The sequence below is a fragment of the Mus musculus genome, chromosome 3 (genome assembly GCF_000001635.26).
Source record: "Mus musculus strain C57BL/6J chromosome 3, GRCm38.p6 C57BL/6J".
Classification (NCBI taxonomy): Eukaryota; Metazoa; Chordata; class Mammalia; order Rodentia; family Muridae; genus Mus; species Mus musculus.
In genome coordinates, this window is record NC_000069.6 from 113241337 (window position 1) to 113268422 (window position 27086).

Sequence of the window (27086 nt, forward strand, 5' to 3'; positions counted from 1 at the left end):
CATGTAGGATGAGTAAAGAAACCATCAGTGGAAAGAGAGGCCCATTGGTCTTGCAAACTTTATATGCCTCAGTACAGGGGAACACCAGGGCCAAGAAGTGGGAGTGGGTGGGTAGGGGAGTGGGGGTGTTATGGGGGACTTTTGGGATAGTATTAGAAATGTATCTGAAGAAAATACCTAATAGAAGAAGAAGAAGAAGAAGAAGAAGAAGAAGAAGAAGAAGAAGAAGAAGAAGAAGAAGAAGAAGAAGAAGAAGAAGAAGAAGAAGAAATAGAAAGAAAGAAAGAAAGAAAGAAAGAAAGAAAGAAAGAAAGAAAGAAAGAGAGTGAGAGAGAGAGAGAGAGAGAGAGAAAGAAAGAAAGAAAGAAAGAAAGAAAGAAAGAAAGAAAGAAAGAAAGAAAGAAAGAGAGAGAAAGAAAGAAAGTCATTGGAAAGTTGGTAGAAAGATTGGTTCACAGTTGTATTACAGGAAATAGTGCAGACATTGTTCGAAGCCAAGCTCTCCAGCTCACAGCTTCCATCCTCCTTACTCCCTTATTAGTTGTGATGGTAAAATCAAATAATTTTGTTGAAAATATCTTGGAATATAGAAAGTATTTTAAAGTAATAAAAGTGGATATTATACTCAGTTTTCTTCTTTTTTTAGTGTTCACTCCACATGAGATTAACTGTTTCTGTTACGTTATTCTCTAATCTTATGTAGGAAAAGTGTATATTTCCTTAGCAACATTTTATGCTCTTCCAATTGAATATGTTTTTTTTTTCCTTTTACCTCTTGTCTTTTATTGGTGAAGCTTGCCTTTGTAGTTCCTTCTCAAATTCTTAAATTGTTAACTTCCTGAATTCTCTCAGTTTGTTTTGTTTATTGATTCGATTTACAATTTCATGTCTTGAACGGTTTTATTTATTTCCATACACTTTGTGTGTTTTCTTGATTTTGTTAAGGGATTAATCATTTCCTCTTTAAAGATCTCTATCATATTTATAAGGTTATTATGGGGATTTTTATTTCTTTTTTTATTCTTTTCAGATTTGTTTTATTTATATACATTCCAAATATTGCCACCCTTCCCAGTCTTCCTCAAGAGTTCTTCAACCCTTCTACCCTTCCCTTGGCCCCTGAGAGGGTACTTCCCACCACTCTTTCACCCATCCCCCTCCCTGGGGCATCAAGTCTCTACAGGAGAATTAGGTGAATCTTTTACTACTGAGACCAGACAAGATCCTCTGCTACATATGTGCCAGGGGCCAGGGACCAGCCTATGTATGCTCTTTGGTTGGTGGCTTAGTATCTGAGAGATCAAGAGGTCTGGAATAATTAATACCATTATTATTCCTGTGGGGTTGCCATCCTCCTTTAGCTTCTTCAATCCTTCCCATAACTCTGCCAATGGGGTCTGTAACCTCAGTACAGTGGCTGTAACTGTCTGCATCTGTTTCATGCAGCTGCTGGTAGAAACTTTCAGAGGGCAGTCATGCTAGGGCCTATCTGCAAACACAACATGTCATCAGTAATTGTATCAGGATTTCAGTCCCACCCTTGGGATGGATCCTGAGTGGAGCTAGTCACCGATGGCCTCTACATCACCCCTAGGCATATAACCAAAAGATACTCCACCATACCCTAAGGTCAAGGTCTTTTTTTTTTTTTTCTTCACTTATGTTGAAATACTCAGGGCCTGCTGTGGTAGGATAGCTGGGATCCAGTGATGGCTCTGTGTTGCCTGTTTTTCTTGCCTGTTCTGCTGGTGTGTTCATATGAAAGGCCTACTGATGTTGGAGGCTGGATAATTGGGATGAGTTGGGGAACTAGAGATTGGAATATAAGGAATTTGACATTGTTTTGGGATGGGGTAAGAGAGGAAAGGGAAACTAACTACAAGTTTCCTGCTACAGAGCTGGGGTTGAGACTTCAGAGATTATATCTCAGGAGCAGCAGTTGAGGTGGGGGTCTGCCCTCAGCCTACTTGTTTCCCTGGGAGGAAGAGCCTTTAGGTTAGCATGAAGTGCCTGGTGGACTTTCAGCTAGGAATGAAGGGGATGTATCTTTTTTGTTTGTTTATTTGTTTCAATTGATTATTTTATTTATTTAGATTTCAAATGGTTTTCACTTTTCCAGTATCCATTCTACAAACACCCTATCCCATCTCCCCTCTCACTGCCTCTATGAGGTTGCTCACCCACCTACCCACTCACTCCTGCCTCACCACCCTAGCATTCCCCTACACTGGGGCATCTAGCCATCACAGGACCAAGGGCTTCCCTTCCCATTGATACCAGATAAGGCAATCCTCTGCTACAAATGCAGCTGGAGTCATGGGTCCCTCCATGTATACTTTTTGGTTGGTGCTTTAGTCCCTGAGAACTCTGGGGGTATGTGGTTGGTTGATATTGCTGTTCTTCTTATGGAGTTGCAAACCCCTTCAGTTCTTTCAGTTCTTTCCCTAACTCCTCCATTGGGGTCCCAGTGCTTAGTCTAATGATTGGCTGCAAACATCTTCCTAAGTATTGATCAGATTCTGGCATATCCTTTCAGGATACAGCTATATCAGGCTCCTGCCTGCATGCACTTCTTGGCATCAGCAATAATGTCTGGGTTTGATGGCTGTATATGGTATGGATCCCCAGATGGGGCAGTCTCTGGATGGCTTTTCCTTCAGTCTCTGTTCCAATCTTTACCACTGTATTTCCTTTAGAAAGGAGCAATTTTGGGTTAAAATTTTGGAGATGAGTGGGTAGCCCCACCCCTCAACTGGGGGGCTGTGCCTAACCTCTGGATATGGTCTCTACAGCTTCACTCTCTCCCACACCCACTTCAGTAAAAACTGTGTGGCAGGCCCAAAAGCTTAGAAACTTAGTCTCCTGGAACCTAGGCATCACATAGAATGAATGCTCTAAACTTGTCCTGGCATTAGAGGGTGAATGGACCTGTCTGCTTTCCTTCAATATTGTTTTATTATAAGTGCCTCTAAGGAATGATTTTTGACATATAGCTAAGTTAGATTACCCTCCACCAGTGTTCCATTATCCTAGAAAATCGTTGAGCCAACTTTGGGCTTTGATTTTTGTAAGAATGCTACTCATTCAGTTGAAAAGCCTCCAGTGTTGATAGAGAGACAGTGAAAGAAACCAGACACTAGAGTTTACTGGAATAGGGCTAGAAATTTCAGGGCTAGTCTACAAGAAAATACTTAGAATAATAGCCAAGTCACTCCAACACACAGGAATTTACAATGGCCTAGGATGGAGGAAGGTGTGGTCTAAGAAGGAACTTGAGTAAATACTTAGAACAATAGCTGAGTCACTCCCATACACAAGAATTTACAATGATCTAAGGGAAAGATGGATTATACAATGGACTAGAATTGGAACTATGGCAATAAGTTATAATAATATATTAATAACCCTGGCTTCTAAGGACAAGCTGACCTTAGGTGGGGCTGCTTTTGATTCTAATTGTTAACATTGATTATTATCCCAGTTGGTTCTTTTGAGCTTTTATGTATGCATTCCTCTGTTTTGTTGTAAAAGTCATTTTGCATTGGGTAACCTCAATGTACCTTGGATGACCTTAATGTATCACTGAACTTCCTTGTCTCCTTCTATAATATAAGTCTGATGCTCGCTTTGAAAAATTACATTCATATCGATACTCCCTTGTGTTCACATCTTTTTGTCATCCCGCTGACTCCCTGCCTACCTGAATACTGGGACCCTGATTGAGGGGCCAACTGAGGCCAGTCCGTGGCATCTCTCTCCTTTGTGGGGTATTTTAGCCAGTCATCCCATTGAGTCCTGGGACCCTCTTGCTCTCCTGGCATCTGGGACTTTCTGATGGCTACCCACAGTTCCCCATCAAAGGGGGATGTAACTTAAGGGGGATAATATGTGATATCCACAAGAGATGTGGGTAGGAAGGAGAGAAGGCAGCAGCCAGTATTCTGTTGTGGCAATAGGGACAAATAAATCAACAGGATTTCATATGAGGGAATAGACAGCCAAAATTATCTTTCCGTCATTATCACAAAAAGACTTCTAAGAAACCTCTCATTGATGTTAAATGAACATGAAAATCAACCTTGATATTTATAAGTCACTGGAAAATCTAAGGGATTTTTTTTATGACTAAAGCATAATATTTTCTCTTCTGTTTAATAAAAACATGTGGTTCCTGAGCACAGTGTAGTTCACATATTCCTACAGCACTCATTTCTCAAGGGATTCATGATGCCAAAGGGGAAGTAAATCAAAGTGTTATAGAATATTAACAGTGAAAGAAAGTTTTGGAATAGATTAATTTGGCGATTTCTAGACTGTAAAAGAGAACAAATATGAATTTCTATACTTATCAATCTCCCCGTTTTTACTGCCCTGGAGATTTTACTGAGATGTTTTCAATGCTTGGAAAGCACTCTAGCATTAGGATATGGCTGTAGCCTAAGAATAAAAAACAAACTATACAAAGACTTTCTACATTAATAAAATTATGATTAGTACATTGGTTTCTTTCTTAAATATTATTTTTAGTTACTTAAAGTCACTTACTTACATCCACTCTTATTTAACTTCTATGGAAGTTAAGATGTAAAAATAGACACGTGATATATGCTTAAATAGCAAATTTTAAATTTCACAGTGATTTTACAAAGTAAATTGTTGTAGCAAATATTTAACCTCAAATGGGGGTTTCTACCCTGCCTTTGATGATTCAGTTCCCACATAAAAGACACAAGAACTGTACATTTATAATAACCTTTAAATCAGCACAGGGGCTGGGCAGATATCTGCCCTCTAGGCTATTAATGTCTAGTTCCCATCAATGACCCCAAGTTATAACATGCTATGGTCCTTCTGGACTGCTATTACCTCTACTTGGCCAGCCCTCGTGGCCATGTTTTCATACTCACCTACCCAATGGTATCTTCTCTATCAACCTTCTCTCCCTTTCCTTCCCTCTCAAGATCCTGCATCAGATCTCAAGACTGGGAACCAAAACCTCAACTCTCTTCTGCCCAGATAAAGGGTGTCAGCATCTTTATTCAACCAGTAGTTTTAAATTAAGCAGCAAGATCATCACTTTTTTATGTGTAGATTCTCTTGCCTTAGAACTTGGGATCCCATATTTACCATTATAATACACAGCAAAAGACCACACTTGAGCAGTAAACACTTCAAAAAATAATTCTAGGATATTTATGGTATTTTGCTAATTATTAATTTGTAACTACTAAAACCTTTTGTATTATTATTTTTTTATCATTATTATTTAGATTCCTAATTGTTTCTAACAGTGGAGAAAAGGAAAGAATAGATGAGTGTGTAGTGATGAGGGAAGGACCTGGGCAGGGAGGACAAATGATGTTCAAAATATATTTTAGGAAACAAAATCTATTTCAATAAAAAAAAAAAACACAAAGAAGGCATCTACATCTGCTCAGGAGTTACTGCCCTAGATTCTCCATTAAACACACATTTGGGATATCAAACCTGGTTACCCAGAATTATACACTAAAATCAGCTACCAGTAGTACTCCATGAGATTGCAGAAAATAAACTTTGAATCAGAGGTGATGAATATTGAACTAGGTGAAAATAGGATAGGCTAAAATTTACCCTGAAAGCTGCATAAAGTGTGAGCATTAAATATGATGTGGTCAAGAGATGCAAGAACCAGAGGTATCATTCTCAGCTGGGGCCCATGAGGAATTTGCAGGAGTGTAAGGAGATCAGATACCTTGACTATAAAGCATTGCAATTGTAATGTGGTAATCTAAAAGATATCAAAGAGGGATACATCAGGGAAGTGATCTGCCAGTGTATAGACAGGACACAGGCTTAAACTCATTTGCAAAAGGAAGGCTTTACTGAATGTGATTGCAATTTCTCATACAATAAGAACAGTAATTCATGACACTAAAATGCTTCTGTACACCAAACAAAGAATGCCATCAACTGAGTAACAAGATAGGTTACAATATGTGCTGCGAGTATTTTTAGTATTGTGGAATTAAAAAACGATATTCTTTTTTCTTGAAATAACTATTTATAAGACAATTTTTTTAAAAAAATGGCCACCAGAGGAAATTGAGCAATGATGAGATTTAAAGAAACCAAAGCATGTTTAATAAGTGAGTGAATTTTTATTGAAATACTTTTTCATAAAATATATAGGGAAAATGAAGGAAATCATATTAATGGTAAAAAGATATTTCTTGGGATGCCATCCAAAGTTCTGATTATTTTCTTCGAAAAAAATTTAGATTTTCTCCTAATGCATAGTAAATTTGGGATGAAGTTATCTAATGATTACATGTACAATTTATCATGTCTACCTATTCAAGTTCATTGTTTAAGGCTATTGGTAAAAAATAAATAAACTTTTAAAATCAAAGTACATATGAGCCAGCAACATAGCACAGCAGGTACAAGTGCATGCTTTCCAGGTCTCCATATCCTGACCTATAGCTCCAGCAGAATCACCCTGCTCTACCAGGTCAGGCCCTGAGGCAGACCACCAACATTTCCTCAGAGCCTGTGGAACTTTCCCCAACAGTGGCCCCTTCACTCATATCCATGTCCCATACCACAATTCTGGCAGAAGCTCTTTGCTCTACCAGAGACCATGACTTATCCAGAATCCCAGGTTATGCCAGTTCCTAAAACCCCAGTACCCTAAACACCAGAGGTCACACAAGCTGCCAAATCCCCAGCAGAGACATTCTACTGAACAAGGGTCTCCCTGATCACAAGAACCACAGGCCACGCATAACAGAACACCAAAAAAGAAACAGGTGGGTATTGTGGAATGAGGAAACTTCTTTCCTGGAATAATTAATTATGAAAGGAACTTGAAGAAAACAGTCATGAGAAGAAATTATTCAATGATGGATTTTCCAAGTAGCCAAAAGCATGTTTAATGAGTAATTAGATTGTCAATGAAATTTCTTGAAAATAAATGTTCATACTTTAAAACGGCTACATGAAAAAATTTATAGTAGTAGTAAAGCAAAATATTTGCCAGAACACTATTAGATATTTGAGAATTTATTAGAAAAAACATTTAGACGTTCTGCTAATGCTTAGGATATTTAGGATGTTGTTATCAGATGATTCTATGTGAGTTTTAAGATATTTGCCTATTCAAGTTTATTGTTGTACTGGCTAGTTTTGTGTCAACTTGACACAGGCTGGAGTTATCTCAGAGAAAGGAGATTCAATTGGGGAAATGCCTCCATGAGATCCACCTGCAATGCATTTTCTCAATTAGTGATCAAGCAGGGAGGTTCCTTTGTGGGTGGTGCCATCTCTGAGCTGATAGTCTTGGTTCTATAAGAGAACAGGCTGAGCAAGCCAGGGGAGACAAGCCAGTAAAGAACATCACTCCATGGCCTTGCATCAGCTCCTGCTTCCTGACCTGCTTGAGTTCCAGTCCTGACTTCCTTGGTGATGAACAGCAGTATAGAAGTTTAAGTTGAATAAACCCTTTCCTTCCCTACTTGCTTCTTGGTCATGATGTTTGTGCAGGAATAGAAACCCTAACTAAGACAATTGTCTATGGTTTTTACTACAAGGAAATAAACTGCAAGAATTAAAGGACATATGAGATAACAACATAGAATAGCAGATAAAAGTGAGTTCCAGGGAAGCCTCATGGATTTAGTTTGATCAGCACAGCTCATGGGAAAATGTAGAGAGGTTATGCCACAGCACAGGGTTGTTTAAACATGCTACATACACTCCAGAGCTCAGAAGACAAAGCACACAAGGACACATGATAATAAAGAAACAAAATAGAAATATAAATATACTATAGAGCATATGAAAAAGAAACACATGCAATTGATGCTTAATCCAAATCTCTTTAATATAGATTCTTACAATTTTGAGTCAGCATGGATTGCAATAAATGGGTCCTCAGCAGAGTTACTAATGGAAAAGTGAGCTTTGCCATCACTGCCAACATTCACTCTAAGTCCAGTGCAATTGCCATCGACCTTATCTCCAGAGATGACATCACAGTATGTGCCAGCAGGAAGACCAGTCTGTAAAGTGGCTGACAAAGCCCTGAAAAAAAAAAGGTAGTATTTATTATATATTCAACCCAGTCAAATGCAGAAGATCATATATATGTATGTATATATACATACATATATGTTTGTGTATCTGTGTATAATATCTGTACATATAAGTGGATGCTCACAGTCAGCTAATGGATGGATCATAGGGCTCCCAATGGAGGAGCTAGAGAAAGTAGCCAAGGAGCTAAAGGGATCTGCAACCCTATAGGTGGAACAACATTATGAGCTAACCAGTACCCCGGAGCTCTTGACTCTAGCTGCATATATATCAAAAGATGGCCTAGTCGGCCATCACTGGAAAGAGAGGCCCATTGGACTTGCAAACTTTATATGCCCCAGTACAGGGGAACACCAGGGCCAAAAAGGGGGAGTGGGTGGGCAGGGGAGTGGGGGTGGGTGGATATGGGGGACTTTTGGTATAGCATTGGAAATGTAAATGAGTTAAATATCTAATAAAAAAATGGAAAAAAAATATCTGTACATATACATGTGTGTATATGCACATATGTGTATGTATATGTGTATGTGTGTGTGTGTGTGTATGTGTATGTGTATGTGAATGTGTATGTGCATGTGCATGTGCATGTGCATATATATGTATATGTGTGTGTATATATATATATATATATATATATATATATATATATATATATATATCTCCACCACAAAATAATAAATGCCCAACCTACTGCTATAAAACAGTAAGAATTCAGAGCTCAGTAAAGAGAATCCAAATACAAAACATGTGCCCGTGGGAGCAGGTGAACTCTCTATACCAAAGGCATTGTTTTAAATGTGTGTTGGTTTCATGGCCTGTAGAGCCCAGACAGAAACACAGAGAACCCAGGGAAGCTCAACACTAAAGCCCTCCCGCGAGGACCATCATTGTTTCCAGGCTGTCCTCTGCTGGACATACACTCTGGTGATTCTTTTTAATTTTAATACCATTAATTTTTCAAAACTTCTTCAATTACATGATGCCACAAATAACTTTTTTCCTAGAATTAAACATAATCTTGCATTTCTATGGACACTTTTTAGGTTTGTAATAGAAAAGTGTCTGCATGAAATAATTCTAGTTCTCCTAAACAACCAACCATGTGCCCTTTCAAAAAAAAGTTACATACTTCAATCATTTTGTTGTAGTAAATCAAGTAGGCATTATAGAAAAGTCTTCTCAACCTGATAGAAAGTTGATTTTAAATTGAGAGAGGTAACTGGCTCCCAAAGAGATTCTCTAAGCTAGAATTCTGTTCTGTTCTGTTCTGTTCTGTTCTGTTCTGTTCTGTTCTGTTCTGTTCTGTTCTGTTCTGTTCTGTTCTGTTCTGCTCTGCTCTGCTCTGCTCTGTTCTGTTCTGTTCTGTTCTGTTTTGTTTTGTTTTGTTTTGTTTTGTGAGACAAGGTCTCTCTTCATAGCCATGGCTATACTAAAACTCACTATGCAGATCAAGGTGAGCACAAGTGCCCAGAAATATGGGTGCTTCAGCCTTTTCCATACTCAGATGAAAGGCTGTGAGCACCACTCCTCATATCTGACCTAGATCTGAAGGAACCATGAAGGAGGACTCAGAAGTACTACAGGTGAATAGACACTATTAATGGTTTTAAAGGCAGAGTAAGTAACCTCTTGTAGAAACTCATAAATCAGAGGCAATTCACATATGCCTTTAAAACATTTAAAACACATAGAGAATTGAAAACTGTAAAATTGATAAATATATAAGTAATAATCAAAGATACTGGGGAAAGTATTCCAGTAGTAATATGGCCCATTGTTTTATGATGTTAAGATGTATGTTTACTATTTATATGGTTTGTGAAATATTTCAAATGAGTACATAAATATGAATGTATGCTATGCCATTGAAGGCTGTAGTTAACGAACACAATAACAAAATTTTATTAACACAAGGGAAAAATAGGAAAGCATATATCATATTTCTTATGTATACTGAACATTCAATCGTGGCTTAAATTCCTTGTCTAAAAGATTTTTCACATATGAAAAATATAAATGAAGAAGAAAAGAAAAGAATCATCTTAGAGTATAATATTATACAGCCATTCCCCAATCAATATCCACTTACCAGTCATCATTGTTAAAGACAATGAATCCTCTGTTTCCTCTGCTAAAAGCTACTTGGTTGCTGTTATTATCCCACCAGTTTGAAAAAGGCTGACCATTGACCACATTCCTGAAGGCAACCATGTTCCTAAAAGCACAATATCATGAGAAATGCTGGTACCCTTTAATTCAACAATTTAAAATAAAAGGTTAAACAACTTCCTTATTAGACAAGATCTAAACGGGACATTCCTACCTGATTTGACGCCATCTGTGTTCACAGACCCAGTCATTGCCACAAGTAGTGTCTGCATTAATGGTCACTTCTTTTGTTACTCCATTGTTATTGGGTGGTCCAATCCAGTCATTCTGATCCTTAATTATTGAAAGAATCAAGTCATTTGAATGCCTGTAGCTCCCTGACTCTTGCCACTAGAGAAAACCAAACCCAAGTCCAGTAGGCTAATCCTGTCTCTACAGTGTTATCTAAATCCTTCAGTGTTTTCACAGACCTTCACTGAGTTCTTAATTTATGTGCAAATTGAAGTTCTCTAGGAACATATTAAAACAGACTCTAGTTACTCCCTGAAATATTTCCATCACTATGCACTATATGAATGTGCCTCAGTATGCACATAAAAGAAAGACATAGCTCTTGGCTACTATAAAAATTAAAATATCTATAAAAATTTTCTAATATAACAATTTCTAAGTTATTTTTACTTAACTTCATACCAATAGTTTATTAAATGTCCTAAAATGTTCTGACATTATTAAGTTTACCAAAGTATAAGTGAACATCTTATGATGGCAAAATATTTGAATATACCTTTAAAGAAAGATCATTCTACTCATGAAAGCCCTTTTAAAAAAGAATAAATTTCAATACACAACAAAGGGATTATATTCAAAGAAAATTAAAAGTAACTGGCAAATTTATAGTAAAACTTTTATATATATTTGATGTTTCTCTATAAGGCTAGTATTTTCCACTGAGATATGATATTTCACATATAAGATATTTGGTAGTCTCATTGGTTAGTTAACTTTTGAAATTGTCTAAATGTATGAAACTAATAAACACATATTGGATATCAGTCAAGGCTCACAGTGATTTTTTTTTTATCAAATCACTGTTCTGTGATTCTCAAAGCTCCTACCTACTATAATTCCCTTAATCATCATCAGATAAGATGCTTCCTATTATACAGGAAAAATGAAAGTATTTTGATATGACAGCATTTATTGTACCAAGGGCAGAAAGAATTTGACATTCCTTTTGGTGTTAACAGGCATAATTCAATGTTAAATCTATGAGTCAAGGCTTTATCAGGCATAATTGTTTTCACTCTGCATTTTGTTAGTATTTCAACTATTTCATTTTCAATATCAGGTACTTCTTCATTGCCCTTACTTTAGAAAACTGCCATGAATGAACACTTAATAATAATTCCAAATGCTATAAATGCATATGAACTTAAAACAGAAACACTTTTTTCTCTAGATTAAAATATGCTTTGGACAACTCCAAGACTTACTTTTCCATTCTGGAAATTTCTATTCCAACGGTAACTTGACATTACTCTTGTGAATCCATAAGGATGAGCCAACATAAATCCGACAGCCATTTTATACATTCTGAAAGGTTCAAAATAGTGTTAAAGCAGAAGTATATAATACTTTACTGTCATTAAATGCACACCCAAGGACAGCAAAGAATGTTGTCCTACCTAGCATCCCAGAATGTCAGGATGGATGATCCTCCAGCACCATGTCCTCGCTGATTATCATGGTTGTCCACAAACACAAGGGCTCTGTCAGAAGGCACCAAACCCCAACCTTCTCCCCAGTTCCTGCATTTTTATAAAAGCACATTATTATTCCACAATGCTTAATATAACATTACATATTGCATCCTCAGTTGTCAAAATAAATGACAATTTCATGAGGAGTCTTTCATATATATATATAATTTTCTATGGTAATATAAATGGAAATTTTATCCACATTTAGGTCTTACTATATAAATTTTTTTTTCTGAAATTTTTCTCTTTAGATCTTTTTTCCTTTATTGTAATATTATGGACTTGAGAATTAAGATATCCGTATTATACAATATAGAATGAAAATGAATTTGTAACTGTGCCTTTAAATTACACACTTTTGAAATTTTCAGTTAATTCTCTAATGTAGCATAAGGAAATTCCATACTATGGCCACATTATAGGGATCATTTCTGAGTATAACTATTCTTGGGATACTAATCTATCTTTAGTAGGCGATGAACAAACATTCTTAGAATCTAATGGACTTATCACAACAAGACAAAAATCACTAAGTGATACTTTGGATTACCACTGTTATCAGATGATTGATATATTAAATTAAAAACATGATTAATTAAGGGTTGATAAACAATAAGCCTAACTAATAATCAATTATTTAAGTTAGGATATTTAAGATATATCTCACTGATGCCAAATGACAACAAATGTATTATAGAACACATGATGAAATGATATATATTTACTTTAAATAGGACATCTTCTCGCCATTCCACTTGCGGATAACTGTGCCAAGTTTTGCACCATACTTGAATTCTGTCACACGGCCATTTCCAAAGTACTCACTACCTTTAATTGCCTCACCACCCAGATCAATGACCTAGGAGAGACATTGGGGCAAGTGTTATTTTAAGTGTATTTTTAAATCATATTATTGAAAGATAATATTATTTAGAATTATTAAAAATAGTTATGTTATTCAAAATATTCCTAATGGCTTTCTGTACACATACATGCTGATTTTATTCATAAACCATATGTCACAATATTGGGGGAAAGCAAATTATTATTCAAATTACAAAAGTCATTTTTATCCTCTAGGATTATTGCCAGAAGGGAAAATTCCCTAGTTCACAATAAGGTAACATTTGCTATCTTGTCAACATTAGAAGCACTTACAAACTAATAAACCTTTCTAAAGAAATTTGAGACAGAAAGGTGTCATCCTCAGTGCACTTCAAGTGACAGCACTGCTGAAGAAAAGGGGTCATCCATTTGCTTAAACACCTACAAATGCTAATAACATGAAACAAAACTCAAAATCAGAAAAATTAACTTGAGACAATAAGCATTATGATTTCTCTGTGTTGGAAAATGAAATCTTTGGATATAAGAGATGGATTAATGAAGATATCACTGCCTTGAAACACTATGGCTGATGCCAAGAAAGGCTTGCTTACAAGAGCATGGCATAGCTATCCTCTGAGAGGCTCTGCCAGCTCCTAACAAATACCGATGCAAATATTCACAGCCAACCATTGGACTGAGCCCTGGGACACCAAAGGAAGAGTTAAGGGAAGGACTGAAGGAGCTGAAGTGGAATTTGCAACCCCATAGGAACAACAACAATATCAAATAACCAGACCCCCAAGCCCTCCCAGGTACTAAACCATCAAAAAAAAAAGTATATGGGATGGGTCCATGGCTCCAGGTACATATGTAGCAGAGGACTGCCTTATCTGGAATCAGTGGGAGGGGAGATCTTTGGTTTTGTGGAGGCTTTATGTCCCAGTGTAGGGGGATGGTAGAGGGTTGATGCTGGAGTGTGTGGGTGGGGGGAGTACCCCCCCTTAAAGGCAAAGGGGAGGGAGATGGGATGAGAGGGTTTGGGAGGGGACATAAGGAAGGGGGACAACATTTGAAATGTAAATAATTAAAATAACCAAGTTTTAAAAAATAATTAAATGTGGTATTTCTGATTAACAACATTTGTACTTTTAAGGACAGAATGATAAGTCTACATGAAACTGTGTTATTAACCTACATTATAATTACATGCTTAGAGAAATCCAATATATTTAAAGAAAATCCCATGGAGCTTTAAATCCTATGCAAAGAACTATAGAAAATAGAGGAATAGTAGGTACAAGGAGTCTTCCTGAGGGAAGAGCACAGCAATTGGTGGTCTAGTACCAACAAGTCAACCTTTAAATCATACATATGTGAAGAAATATCTGAGCTGAATTACTTACATACGAAGCACTATGAAATATATCAGTGTTATGTGTCTGAGTACATACACAAATGTATCTGTTTATATATATAATTATATATATGTATATAATTATATATATACATATGCATAAATTTGTACATACACATGCACACATATACATATAATAACATTAAGTAAAAACATAGAGAATGAACTTAAAGGAAAGTATGGAGGGTAGGTACATGGAAGTATGTGGAGGTATGAAAGGGAAGGAAGAAACACTGTAATTAAACAATAATATCAAAATTTTAAAAATTATATATTGGTCTACCTCTTGGAAAATGAAAGGTCTGCTTCCTTGGGAGAACCATTTTGTATTGAGATTATGCAGTTTGTCCAAAACTGCCTTTATGTCTCCAGGCCACATGTGCTTAGCAGCATCAAGTCTGAACCCTGCTACTCCAATGTCAATGAGATGGTTCATATAGTCAGCCACCTTGGTACGAACATAATCTTTCTCAAGTGCAAGATCCAGAAGGCCAGTCAGACGACAATTTCTGACCTGTTGGGAGAAAATGATTGATTTATAATATGTCATTTCTGCCTGAGAATTCATTTCCTCATTCAGCCATTTACACATTTATCAATAGCAAATTTTATATGGGTTTTAATTGGGACATAGAATGTATTCATGTTCTAATGTGGATGCAAACTATTTTTTGTTGTTGTAAATATAAAGAATATGTCAGAGATTAAAATAGATGAGTATCTTAGTTGGCCTATTTTCATTTCTGAGACTCCCTCTTCTTTCAGTCTCTGTCTCTGTCTCTGTCTCTCTCTCTCTCTCTGTCTCTCTCTCTCTCGTTCTCTCCACATTTCCTTCTCCATTTCTCTTTTATTCTTCCATCATTTCTCTTTATTTTACATAGGTGAAAAAATCAAAGCCAAGAAGTAACTCATGTTAAGTACACTGCTACAAAATGGAGACTGTAACTCAGTCTGAAAATTGTTTCTATATATGATTTGTATTTCTAATGATTTCCATTTTACCATATTTATATAATTGATTAAAACACGCTTTTTCAGACACATTTTCAAGAAAGCATTTCTGCCTTTATCATTAACCCTAGTGTATCCTTACAAAATAATGTAAAAATAATACAGGACATTTTTCCTTTCTATTATTTAGCATTCTGTATTAATAGCATTCTTTTTTCCTGTGTCCAATAGCATTTCATAAATTTCTGTGCATATGTAGAAACATATTCTTTATTTCCATCATTTCTCTCATTACCTGATAAGCATCATTGTAGTTATCAATTTCTCCATTACATTTATTATCGTTAAAGTCCCAAGCAGAGTATGGAACTGCTGGGAATTCCCTGTTATTTGGATTGAGGTAACTTCCACAGGTACTGCTTGTTCCTGCAGGATTGCCTGCGCCACACATGTGGTTAATGACAGCATCCACATAAATACGGACCTAACAAAGAAAAGTGCATATTTCAGTTGTACTAAAAAAAAAACTGTAGTTACATTGCAATCTCACAGCAAATCTCCAAAACATTTCACCTGATGCTTTGTAGTTTCACTTTAGAAAAGTGAGTCAAGTGAAAAAGGAAGCTGCTGTGAAATAAGATCAACTATAGTCATTATACATGGAAAAAAGATATAGAGCTCTTAAGAAGAAAGAAACAGACACTACCAGAACTACAAACAAAAGGTCTGTTTTGACAATGTAGGGCAAGGTATATATTTGAGCCTATTGTATTTGACATTTTACAGGGTTACAAGGAGATTGATCATAGCTTAATTTATACACTACATGGCTAAAGACCAGAGGAAAGGTACCGATCTCTTCATTATAGAACAAAGCAGATATTTACCACCTAAAATAATAATAGGGTAAGAAAACCTAAAAATTGTGGTTAGAAAACGACTTAATCCTCACATATCAATCAGTGCCCACAAAAATACTTTAGGATGTTTTAACACTTATTAATTTTAAAAGTCAATATTTTACTTTATGAGTACTATTCCTTCACCCTCAAACGGTATGTTATGCAAGGATTTCAACAACCAGACACCCCAGAGCTCCTAGGGACTAAACCACCAACCAAGAAGTACTCATGAAGGGATCCATGGATCCATCTGCATATGTAGCAGGCGATGGCCTTGTCCTTGTCGGGCATCAATAGGAGAAGAGGCCCTTGGTCCTGTGAAGGCTCAATTCCGAAGTGTAGGGGAATTGAGGGGGCAGAGATGGAGTAGTAGGTGGGTGAGTGGGTGGGGGAACACCCTTGTAGAAGCAGGGGCAAAGGGGTGGGAGAGGCAGTGTCTTGGGGAAATACGGGAAAAGGGATAATATTTGAAATGTAAATTTTTAAAAATCCAATAAAAGTTGACAATAAGATAAAAGTGTATTTTCAATAACTCATAAAATGTAAAGTAAAATTTTAGAACTTTAAATCTTGATTAAACAAAAAGAAATAGACACAAAAGAGAAATATTTCCACATAATATTTCCATAATTTTTAAAGAAAATGTGTCCTCACTTACACCAACATTGTTGCACCTTGTCACCATGTCTCTGAATTCATCTTCATTTCCAGACCTTGTGCAGATTTTATAGCTGATTGGTTGGTATCTTTCCCACCAAGGTCTTGATGGGTTATGAACTACAACGTTTTCATTGGGTGGAGAGACCTACAAGTAAAACAGTTATAATTAGTACCAGATGATGGCTTATGTTACATACCTAAATCTTATAGAAAGCTATCAATAATCTGGCATTACTTCTTAACCTATAAACATTCACTTCTGTTGTGTATCATAATATCACCAGATATTATGGAAGGACATTGCAGAGGTCCTCTTGATATTCTACAATAAGTACAAAGGTGCCACAACTACCAATCCTTTTTCTTTCTCAGCAAAGTCATGTGTGAAATGAAGTTGTGCTCTAAAGTCACTAGTCTTGATTAGAATATGATGTGAGCACAGTAAGCTCTGCATTTATTTGTGAAGTTATCTTACCTGCACCCCTCCAAATCCCTTAGGAGCTAAGTATCGCTCACATTCCTTGGCAATATCAACCCAGCGCCACTCGAACAGGTGGACAATAGCAGTCCTCCCATCTGAAGTATGTGGGTCATATTGAGCCCAGCAGAACCCAATGAGGGAAAGCAGCAGAACGAACTTCATTTTGCTTTGAAGTTGTCAGTGTTCTTTCTCTCTAGCGCCTATTTATATTTCTACAAAAAGTACATTTTCCAAAGTAAATGCTCATGAGTAAATATTTAAGGTACAGTCTATCATTCGAAAGAGATTAGTAGCAATGATGTGCACAGCTGAAGGTTCTTCAGAAACTCCCATGGAGAATAAACTTAATTCTTTTAAATATCAATTACTAATTGACTGATACTATATCTTACTTTTTGTGACCTCCACCAACCCGTACAAGGAGAATTACAACTGAAATCAAATATATCTGGGACGTTTCATCTCTAAATCTTTGTATTGCACCATTCCAAATAGAAATGGGAGTATCAATTCACTTCTTTTTGTTTCGCCTACTTAAGATTTTTTTTCATTATTTCAGTATTTTCATTTAATTTTAAGATGCTGCATTGTGCCATGCACCTACTACTGTAGTAAAAGTGAGAATGAAAAAAGTTAAGATTTTGTGCAAGTTGCCAATTTATAGAAAGTACTCTAAATCAATAGAATTATATAAGGGGGATAGCATTAAATTTAAATACTTCTGGAATTGTGAAATATCCCTTTCCTTTCATCAATCCATAGACTGAATCATCAGGGCTCAAAGCAGTAGAGTTCATTGTGCACGTGTTAGTTTTTCTCCTTAGCCAAATATCTTTTCTTCCTGACATAATACTTCATACAAAGTAAAAAATTACTGCCTTTCCAATCTATGTAAAATCTATAAAAGATGAGGCATTCAATCTCACTTGAGAGCTGCAGTAAGGGTTCTGTGGCCACAGGGTTAGCAGTGGCACCTCCGCCTTGTTGATAGCTACTGGCTTTTCATTCTGAGTTGATTACCTGTACCTATGGTTAAGGGAAATGCAATTGGTGACTCAGCCACCAGAGATATGGTTTTCCTATCACAAAGTTCTATAGAAGGTGCTAAGAATTTTCATCAACTTTATCATGTCCCTGCTTCTACACTGCGACAGAAGTTTAAGCTCACATGAACAGAAGCTCAAGATATTGTCCTATGGTGTGGTAAATGTGTAGAGTTATTAATGCACCTTCCGTGGGCATTAATTCTCGTGGATTGCGACCCCTAGATGTTCGGCAAATGAACGTCACGCATTTCCCAGCTTTGGGTAAATTACAATATGTACATGTGTCCATTGATATCAGTTCTGGTGTCCTACATGCTTCTCCCTTGACAGGGGAAAAAGCAGTTCGTGTCATATCTCACTGCTTAGAGGTTTGGGCTGCACGGAGAAAGCCCCTAGTGCTAAAGACAGATAATGGTCCTGCATATACTTCTTCTAAATTTAGTCAATTTTGCAAACAAATGCAAGTGAAACATATTGCTGGATTGCCCTATAATCCACAGGGCCAAGGTATCATTGAAAGAGCCCATCATACTTTGAAACAATATTTGCAAAAACAAAAAGAGGGGAATAGAGGCTATGACACCAAAGATGGCTCTATCCCTTACAATATTTACTCTTAATTTCTTAAAATTGGATGATGCTGGGAGTTCGCCAGCTGAAAGGCACGGACAATGGCCTCAACCACCCAATGAAATGGTCAAATGGAAAAATGTCCTTGATAATAAATGGTATGACCCGGATCCCATATTAATCAGCTCCAGGGGAGCTATTTGTGTTTTTCCACAGGGTGAAGATAATCCACTTTGGGTTCTGGACACAACTGGCAAGGACCCTGAAAGAGCGAGATGGATCCCAAGATGATCCTGTTACTCTTACTCCTGATGATTGAGACAAGGATAAGTATACCTTTGTGGGCCGTAGTGAGATCATGGCCAGTACCTTTACCGGTACATTCCAATTCTTCTACCTTGCCTTTGTTTTTTACAACTAACTGCTTTTTGGATGTGCCTTGTGCACGACAAACTCCTCAAGAGCTACGGGTGTATAATAGTACGAGTTTTCATTTAAATTATACACTATGTTTGTGCATAATGTGGATAAACCTTCTATACCCTGTATAATTTTAAAGAAAAAGATTATCTCTAATTGGGTAGGTCCCATTTACCAAAATAAAGTGAGCTCTGGAGTGTTATTTTATGCTTTAATGCAAGTTGTTCAAGGAGCGCAGTCAGGCTCAAGTGATGTTGGAAATAATGTAACTTCACCTATAAACATCACCACTATTATGGTAAAGGGAAATGTGACTATTCCCAAAACATCACGATGGCCTGTTGGCAATGCTACTGCTATACACAGCGTGCCTTGGTGCCATCCAGACCTTGCATTTCCTATAGATTTTTCACCTTGTCAATCAAATGTTTTTCCTCGGAAAGAAATAGCAAAGGGTTTTGTTTTGTCACCACCATTAGATTTTGCCGTATGAATGATAAAGGAGATGCTACAGGAAAAGAAAATATTTGGCCATACTACCAATGGATTTTAAGTAATGAGGCAGGTGCTAGTACCAGTTTGTCAGCCTTTGCACTGCTGACTGGAACCTTTCATGAGATATTGAATGTTTCTGCCACACTTTCCAATATCTCTGCTCATTTAGATAATGTGACATCTAATAGAGTTATCAGAAATATGACTACTTCTCCAGTAGAAGTCTGTGTCAATCCTCCATTTTTCTTTATATTGGCTGAATTTCAAAATAATACAGAATGGTTAGATTGTACATATGTCACTTGTTTTATGACGCAATGCTAGAATAGAACTAATTTCTTAGCCTTAGTGGTACATTTACCAACCTTTGTCCCTGTGCCTGTTGAGGCAGATCCAGAGAAATTCCCAATCATGAGTCTTGTTTGGCAGAGGAGAGATTTTGGAATCACAGCTGCCATTGTTACTGCCATTACAGTGTCCAAGGCGGCGTCAGCGGTTACCACAAGAATTGCTATGACCAATCAAGTTAATACTGCTGACACCATAAATCAGATAGCAGAAAAAACATCTGAGGCATTGCTTACCCTGCAAAGGGCTGATTCTCATATTGCCTCAGGATTTATGTTAGTGAATCAAAGAGTAGATATTTTACAACATAACATGGAGCAGATGATGGATGTCATACGAATGAGTTGTGTGACATCAACCCCTCATGTGTGCATTACTCCCGTTAGGTATATTAACAATTCTTTCATTAAAAGTACAGATTTATCGAATTATCTGAAGGGGAACTGGTCGCAGGAGCTGGAAAGTTTGCAGATGAAGCTGCAGATACAGATCCTGAACTTTAATGGAACCAGAGTGGAACCAGTGACCCTTGGAGACTTCACCTCTTGGCTTACCTCTGCATTTTCTTGCTTTAAGGAATGGGTGGGAGTGATTTTGTTTTGTGCTGCCATATGCTGTGGACTGGTGTTCATGCTTTGGTTGGTTTGCAAATTCAGAACTCAACAAAAATGTGACAAGGTGATTATAACTCAGGCACTTTTAGCCATTGAAAACGGCACCTCCCCTGAAGTTTGGTTATCTATGCTCAAGAATTAGTTGACATCTGTGTTCTCTGCTCTTGCACCCCACAGATTTATGGATCCATTGCACTGGGATGAGAGAGACTCAATGATCATTGATCAGCCCTTGCACATTGCTGAGGTTTCCTCATTGCACGTGATAGGGTGATCATGATTTCTCCGCTAATTCATTCCTTAAAAAACTTGGCTGGCCTCTTTTGTTGAGTTTGCGCTAGGTCATTTAGCAATTACTGTCACACAGCATCTCGGTATCCAAAGACAGGCAACTTTCCTCATGCACAGACCAACCTAAGACATGGGGCCTGGTGTCGATAGGGTTACCCTATGATGGCCCTATGGCTGTGACACAGAGGAACGACCTAAAACAGGAGTCGTGGTGGATAGACATAATTGCACAGGCCTAGTCCAGCATCATTTTATTAAAATAAAAAGGGGGAGATGTGGGAAGCCGAAAACGCCATTACAAGATGGCACTGGTGGCAAAATGCCAACGCCCATGAATATGGGTAAACAACCAATGTGCACATGTGCATAAGAGTTTTTTGCGGAGTCACTGCCTGGCCCAAGGCATATTAATGAGGTATTAGTAGCATAACCAATCAGGTATGGACACTTCACTCGTAGGCCTATATAAGCAGCGCCATTTCTGGGGCTCGGGGTCTTTCGCCTACACAGTCCATGCTCTCCCAATAAAGGTGTTGCAGAAGGATCATGTTGTGGCATCTTACTTGCTGGCAAGTCGTGTGTCCCACATTTTACTGAGTATTTTTGCATCAATGTTCATGAGGGAGATTGTTCTGAAGTTCTTTTTCTTTGTTTGGTCTTTGGGTGATTTAGGTATAAGCTTAATTGTGGTTTTATGTAATGAATTGGGTCTAGACTCTAATTAAGCAAGTGAAAGATCTATATGACAAAAGGTTCAAGTCTCTGAAGAAAGAAATCAAAGAAGATCTCAGAAGATGGAAAGATCTACCATGCTCATGGATTGGCAGAATTAATATAGTAAAAATGGCCATCTTGTGGAAACCAATCTGTAGATTTAATAAATTCCCCATGAAAATTCTAACTAATTTCTTCATAGAGTTAGAAAGAGCAATTGGCAAATTCATTTGGAACAACAACAACAAAACAAAAACAAAAACAAACAAACAAAAAAACATTATACCAAAAACTATTCTCAACAACTGGGAGAATCACCATAACTGACCTCATGTTCTATTACAGAGCAATAGTTATAAAAACAACAACAAAACCTGTATGATATTGGTCCAATGATAGGCATGAAGATCAAGAGGATCCAGAAAAGAACCCACACACATATGGTCACTTGATCTTAACGAAGAAGCTAAAACCATCTAGAGGAAAAATGTATTTTCAACAAATGGTGCTTTCTCAACTGTTGGTTAGCATGTAGGAGAATGCAAATTGACCCATTCTTATCTCCTTGTACAAAGCTCAAGTCCAAGTGGATCAAGGACCTCCACATAAAACCAGATACCCTGAAACTAATAGAAAAAAAAAGTGGGTAAGAGCCTCAAACATATGGGCACAGAGGTAAATTTTCTGAACAGAACATCAATGGCTTGTGCTATAAGATCAAGAATCAGTAGACAAATGGGACCTAGTAAAATTGCAAAGCTTCTGTAAGGCAAAGGACATTGTCAACAAGATGAAAAGGCAGCCAAAAGATTGGGAAAAGATCTTTATCAATCCTACATCTGATCGAGGGCTAATATCCAATATATACAAAGAACACAAGAAGATGGACTCAAAAAAATCAAATAACACTGTTTAAAAAAATGGGGTACATAGCTAAACAAAATTTTTTACCTGAGGAATGTTGAATGGCCGAAAAGCACCTAAAAAAAAATTCCAACATCCTTAGTCATCTGGAAAAGCAGATGAAAACAACCCTGAGATTCCAACTCACACAAGTCAGAATGGCTAAAATAAAAATCTCAGGTCACAGCAAATACTGGCAAGGATGTGGAGAAAGAGGAACACCCCTCCATTGCTGGTGGGAGTGCAAACTTGTACAACCACTCTGGAAAACAGTTTATCCTAGAATATTAGACATAGTATTACCTGAGGACCAAGCAATACCACTCTTGGGCATATACCCAGAAGATTCTCCAGCATGTAATAAGGACACATGTTCCTCTATGTTCATTCATAGAAGCCTTATGAGTAATAGCCAGGAGCTGGAAAGAACCCAGATGTCGAGCCTCAGCAGCAGCGGTCGCCATCTGGGTTCCAGGACTCAGCGGGACCTAGGAAATTAGCCTGAACAGGTTAGAGGGTGCGCCAGAGAACCGGACAGCTTCTGGGACAGGCAGAAGCACAGAGACGCTGAGGCAGCACCCTTGGCGGGCCGCAGACAGCCAGCCACCGTCCGGACCAGAGGACAGGTGTCCGCCTGGCTCGGGAGGCGGCCTCAGCCTCAGGAGCAGCGGTCGCCATCTTGGTTCCAGGACTCCCTGGAACTTAGGAATTTAGTCTGCACAGGTGAGAGTCTGCACCACAGAAACTGACAGCTTCTGGGAACTGCCAAAGCAACACAGCTTCTGAGAGAGGCCCTGTTTTGGGCCTTCTTCTTCGACCAGGAGGAGGTCCAAAAACAAGATATCTGCGCACCTTCCCTGTAAGAGAGCTTGCCAGCAGAGAGTGCTCTGAGCACTGAAACTCAGAGGAGAGAATCTGTCTCCCAGGTCTGCTGAGAGACGGTAACAGAATCACCAGAAGAACAATCTCTAAACAGAGTCAACTATAACTACTAACTCCAGAGATTACCAGATGGCGAAAGGTAAACGTAGGAATCCTACTAACAGGAACCAAGACCACTCACCATCATCAGAACCCAGCACTCCCACTTCGCCCAGTTCAGGGCACCCCAACACACCCGAAAACCTAGACCTAGATTTAAAAGCATATCTCGTGATGATGGTAGAGGACATCAAGAAGGACTTTAATAAATCACTTAAAGAAATACAGGAGAACACTGCTAAAGAGTTACAAGTCCTTAAAGAAAAACAGGAAAACACAATCAAACAGGTAGAAGTCCTTACAGAAAAAGAGGAAAAAACATACAAACAGGTGATGGAAATGAACAAAACCATACTAGACCTAAAATGGGAAGTAGACACAATAAAGAAAACTCAAAGTGAGGCAACACTGGAGATAGAAACCCTAGGAAAGAAATCTGGAACCATAGATTTGAGCATCAGCAACAGAATACAAGAGATGGAAGAGAGAATCTCAGGTGCAGAAGATTCCATAGAGAACATCGACACAACAGTCAAAGAAAATGGAAAATGCAAAAAGATCCTAACTCAAAATATCCAGGAAATCCAGGACACAATGAGAAGACCAAACCTACGGATAATAGGAGTGGATGAGAATGAAGATTTTCAACTCAAAGGACCAGCAAACATCTTCAACAAAACTATTGTAGAAAACTTCCCAAATATAAAGAAAGAGATACCTATGAACATACAAGAAGCCTACAGAACTCCAAATAGACTGGACCAGAAAAGAAATTCCTCCCGACACATAATAATCAGAACAACAAATGCACTAAATAAAGATAGAATACTAAAAGCAGTAAGGGAAAAAGGTCAAGTAACATACAAAGGCAAGCCTATCAGAATTACACCAGATTTTTCACCAGAGACTATGAAAGCCAGAAGAGCCTGGACAGATGTTATATAGACACTAAGAGAACACAAATTCCAGCCCAGGCTACTATACCCAGCCAAACTCTCAATTACCATAGATGGAGAAACCAAAGTATTCCACGACAAAACCAAATTCACACATTATCTCTCGACGAATCCAGCCCTTCAAAGGATAATAACAGAAAAAAACCAATACAAGAACGGGAACAATGCCCTAGAAAAAACAAGAAGGTAATCCCTCAACAAACCTAAAAGTAGACAGCCACAAGAACAGAATGCCAACTTTAACAACAAAAATAACAGGAAGCAACAATTACTATTCCTTAATATCTCTTAACATCAATGGTCTCAACTCCCCAATAAAAAGACATAGACTAACAAACTGGCTACACAAACAAGACCCAACATTTTGCTGTTTACAGGAGACACATCTCAGAGAAAAAGATAGACACTACCTCAGAATAAAAGGCTGGAAAACAATTTTCCAAGCAAATGGTATGAAGAAACAAGCTGGAGTAGCCATCCTAATATCTGATAAGATTAACTTCCAACCCAAAGTCATCAAAAAAGACAAGGAGGGGCACTTCGTTCTCATCAAAGGTAAAATCCTCCAAGAGGAACTCTCAATTCTGAATATCTATGCTCCAAATACAAGGGCAGCCACATTCATTAAAGAAACTTTAGTAAAGCTCAAAGCACACATTGCACCTCACACAATAATAGTGGGAGACTTCAAAACACCATTTTCACCAATGGACAGATCATGGAAACAGAAACTAAACAGGGACACACTGAAACTAACAGAAGTGATGAAACAAATGGATCTGACAGATGTCTACAGAACATTTTATACTAAAACAAAAGGATATACCTTCTTCTCAGCACCTCATGGTACCTTCTCCAAAATTGACCACATAATAGGTCACAAAACAGGCCTCAACAGATTCAAAAATATTGAAATTGTCCCATGTATCCTATCAGATCACCATGCACTAAGGCTGATCTTCAAAAACAAAAAAAATAACAGAAAGCCAACACTCACGTGGAAACTGAACAACACTCTTCTCAATGATACCTTGGTCAAGGAAGGAATAAAGAAAGAAATTAAAGACTTTTTAGAGTTTAATGAAAATGAAGCCACAACGTAACCAAAACTTTGGGACACAATGAAACCATTTCTAAGAGGGAAACTCATAGCTCTGAGTGCCTCCAAGAAGAAACGGGAGAGAGCACATACTAGCAGCTTGACAACACATCTAAAAGCTCTAGAAAAAAAGGAAGCAAATTCACCCAAGAGTAGACGGCAGGATATAATCAAACTCAGGGGTGAAATCAACCAAGTGGAAACAAGAAGAACTATTCAAAGAATTAACCAAACGAGGAGTTGGTTCTTTGAGAAAATCAACAAGATAGATAAACCCTTAGCTAGACTCACTAGAGGGCACAGAGACAAAATCCTAATTAACAAAATCAGAACTGAAAAGGGGGACATAACAACAGATCCTGAGGAAATCCAAAACACCATCAGATCCTTCTACAAAAGGCTAAACTCAACAAAACTGGAAAACCTGGAAGAAATGGACAAATTTCTGGACAGATACCAGGTACCAAAGTTGAATCAGGATCAAGTTGACCATCTAAACAGTCCCATATCCCCTAAAGAAATAGAAGCAGTCATTAATAGTCTCCCAGCCAAAAAAAGCCCAGGACCTGATGGGTTTAGTGCAGAGTTCTATCAGACCTTCAAAGAAGATCTAATTCCAATTCTGCACAAACTATTCCACAAAATAGAAGCTAAAGGTACTCTACCCAACTCATTCTATGAAGCCACAATTACTCTGATACCTAAACCACAGAAAGATCCAACAAAGATAGAGAACTTCATACCAATTTCTCTTATGAATATCGATGCAAAAATCCTCAATAAAATTCTCGCTAACCGAATCCAAGAACACATTAAAGCAATCATCCATCCTGACCAAGTAGGTTTTATTCCAGGGATGCAGGGATGGTTTAATATACGAAAATCCATCAATGTAATCCACTATATAAACAAACTCAAAGACAAAAACCACATGATCATCTCGTTAGATGCAGAAAAAGCATTTGACAAGATCCAACACCCATTCATGATAAAAGTTCTGGAAAGATCAGGAATTCAAGGCCCATACCTAAACATGATAAAAGCAATCTACAGCAAACCAGTAGCCAACATCAAAGTAAATGGAGAGAAGCTGGAAGCAATCCCACTAAAATCAGGGACTAGACAAGGCTGCCCACTTTCTCCCTACCTTTTCAACATAGTACTTGAAGTATTAGCCAGAGCAATTCGACAACAAAAGGAGATCAAGGGGATACAAATTGGAAAGGAGGAAGTCAACATATCACTTTTTGCAGATGATATGATAGTATATATAAGTGACCCTAAAAATTCCACCAGAGGACTCCTAAACCTGATAAAAAGCTTCAGTGAAGTAGCTGGATATAAAATTAACTCAAACAAGTCAATGGCCTTTCTCTACACAAAGAATAAACAGGCTGAGAAAGAAATTAGGGAAACAACACCCTTCTCAATAGTCACAAATAATATAAAATATCTCGGCGTGACT

General features: G+C 37.7%; 1 protein-coding gene across 1 annotated transcript; it reads right to left on the bottom strand.

Annotated features, from left to right (window-relative positions):
- Positions 1 to 7841: 7841 nt before the first annotated feature.
- Amy2a5 (amylase 2a5) lies at positions 7842 to 17363 on the bottom strand. Its single transcript, NM_001042711.2, has 10 exons — positions 17179 to 17363; positions 16702 to 16848; positions 15437 to 15625; positions 14474 to 14704; positions 12674 to 12807; positions 11874 to 11996; positions 11682 to 11781; positions 10400 to 10518; positions 10166 to 10291; positions 7842 to 8064 (listed from the first exon to the last, which is right to left on the bottom strand). Exons 1-10 carry the CDS (start codon positions 17344 to 17346, stop codon positions 7875 to 7877), a joined length of 1527 nt encoding a protein of 508 aa, NP_001036176.1. The 5' UTR covers positions 17347 to 17363; the 3' UTR covers positions 7842 to 7874.
- Between the last annotated feature and the right edge of the window lie 9723 nt (positions 17364 to 27086).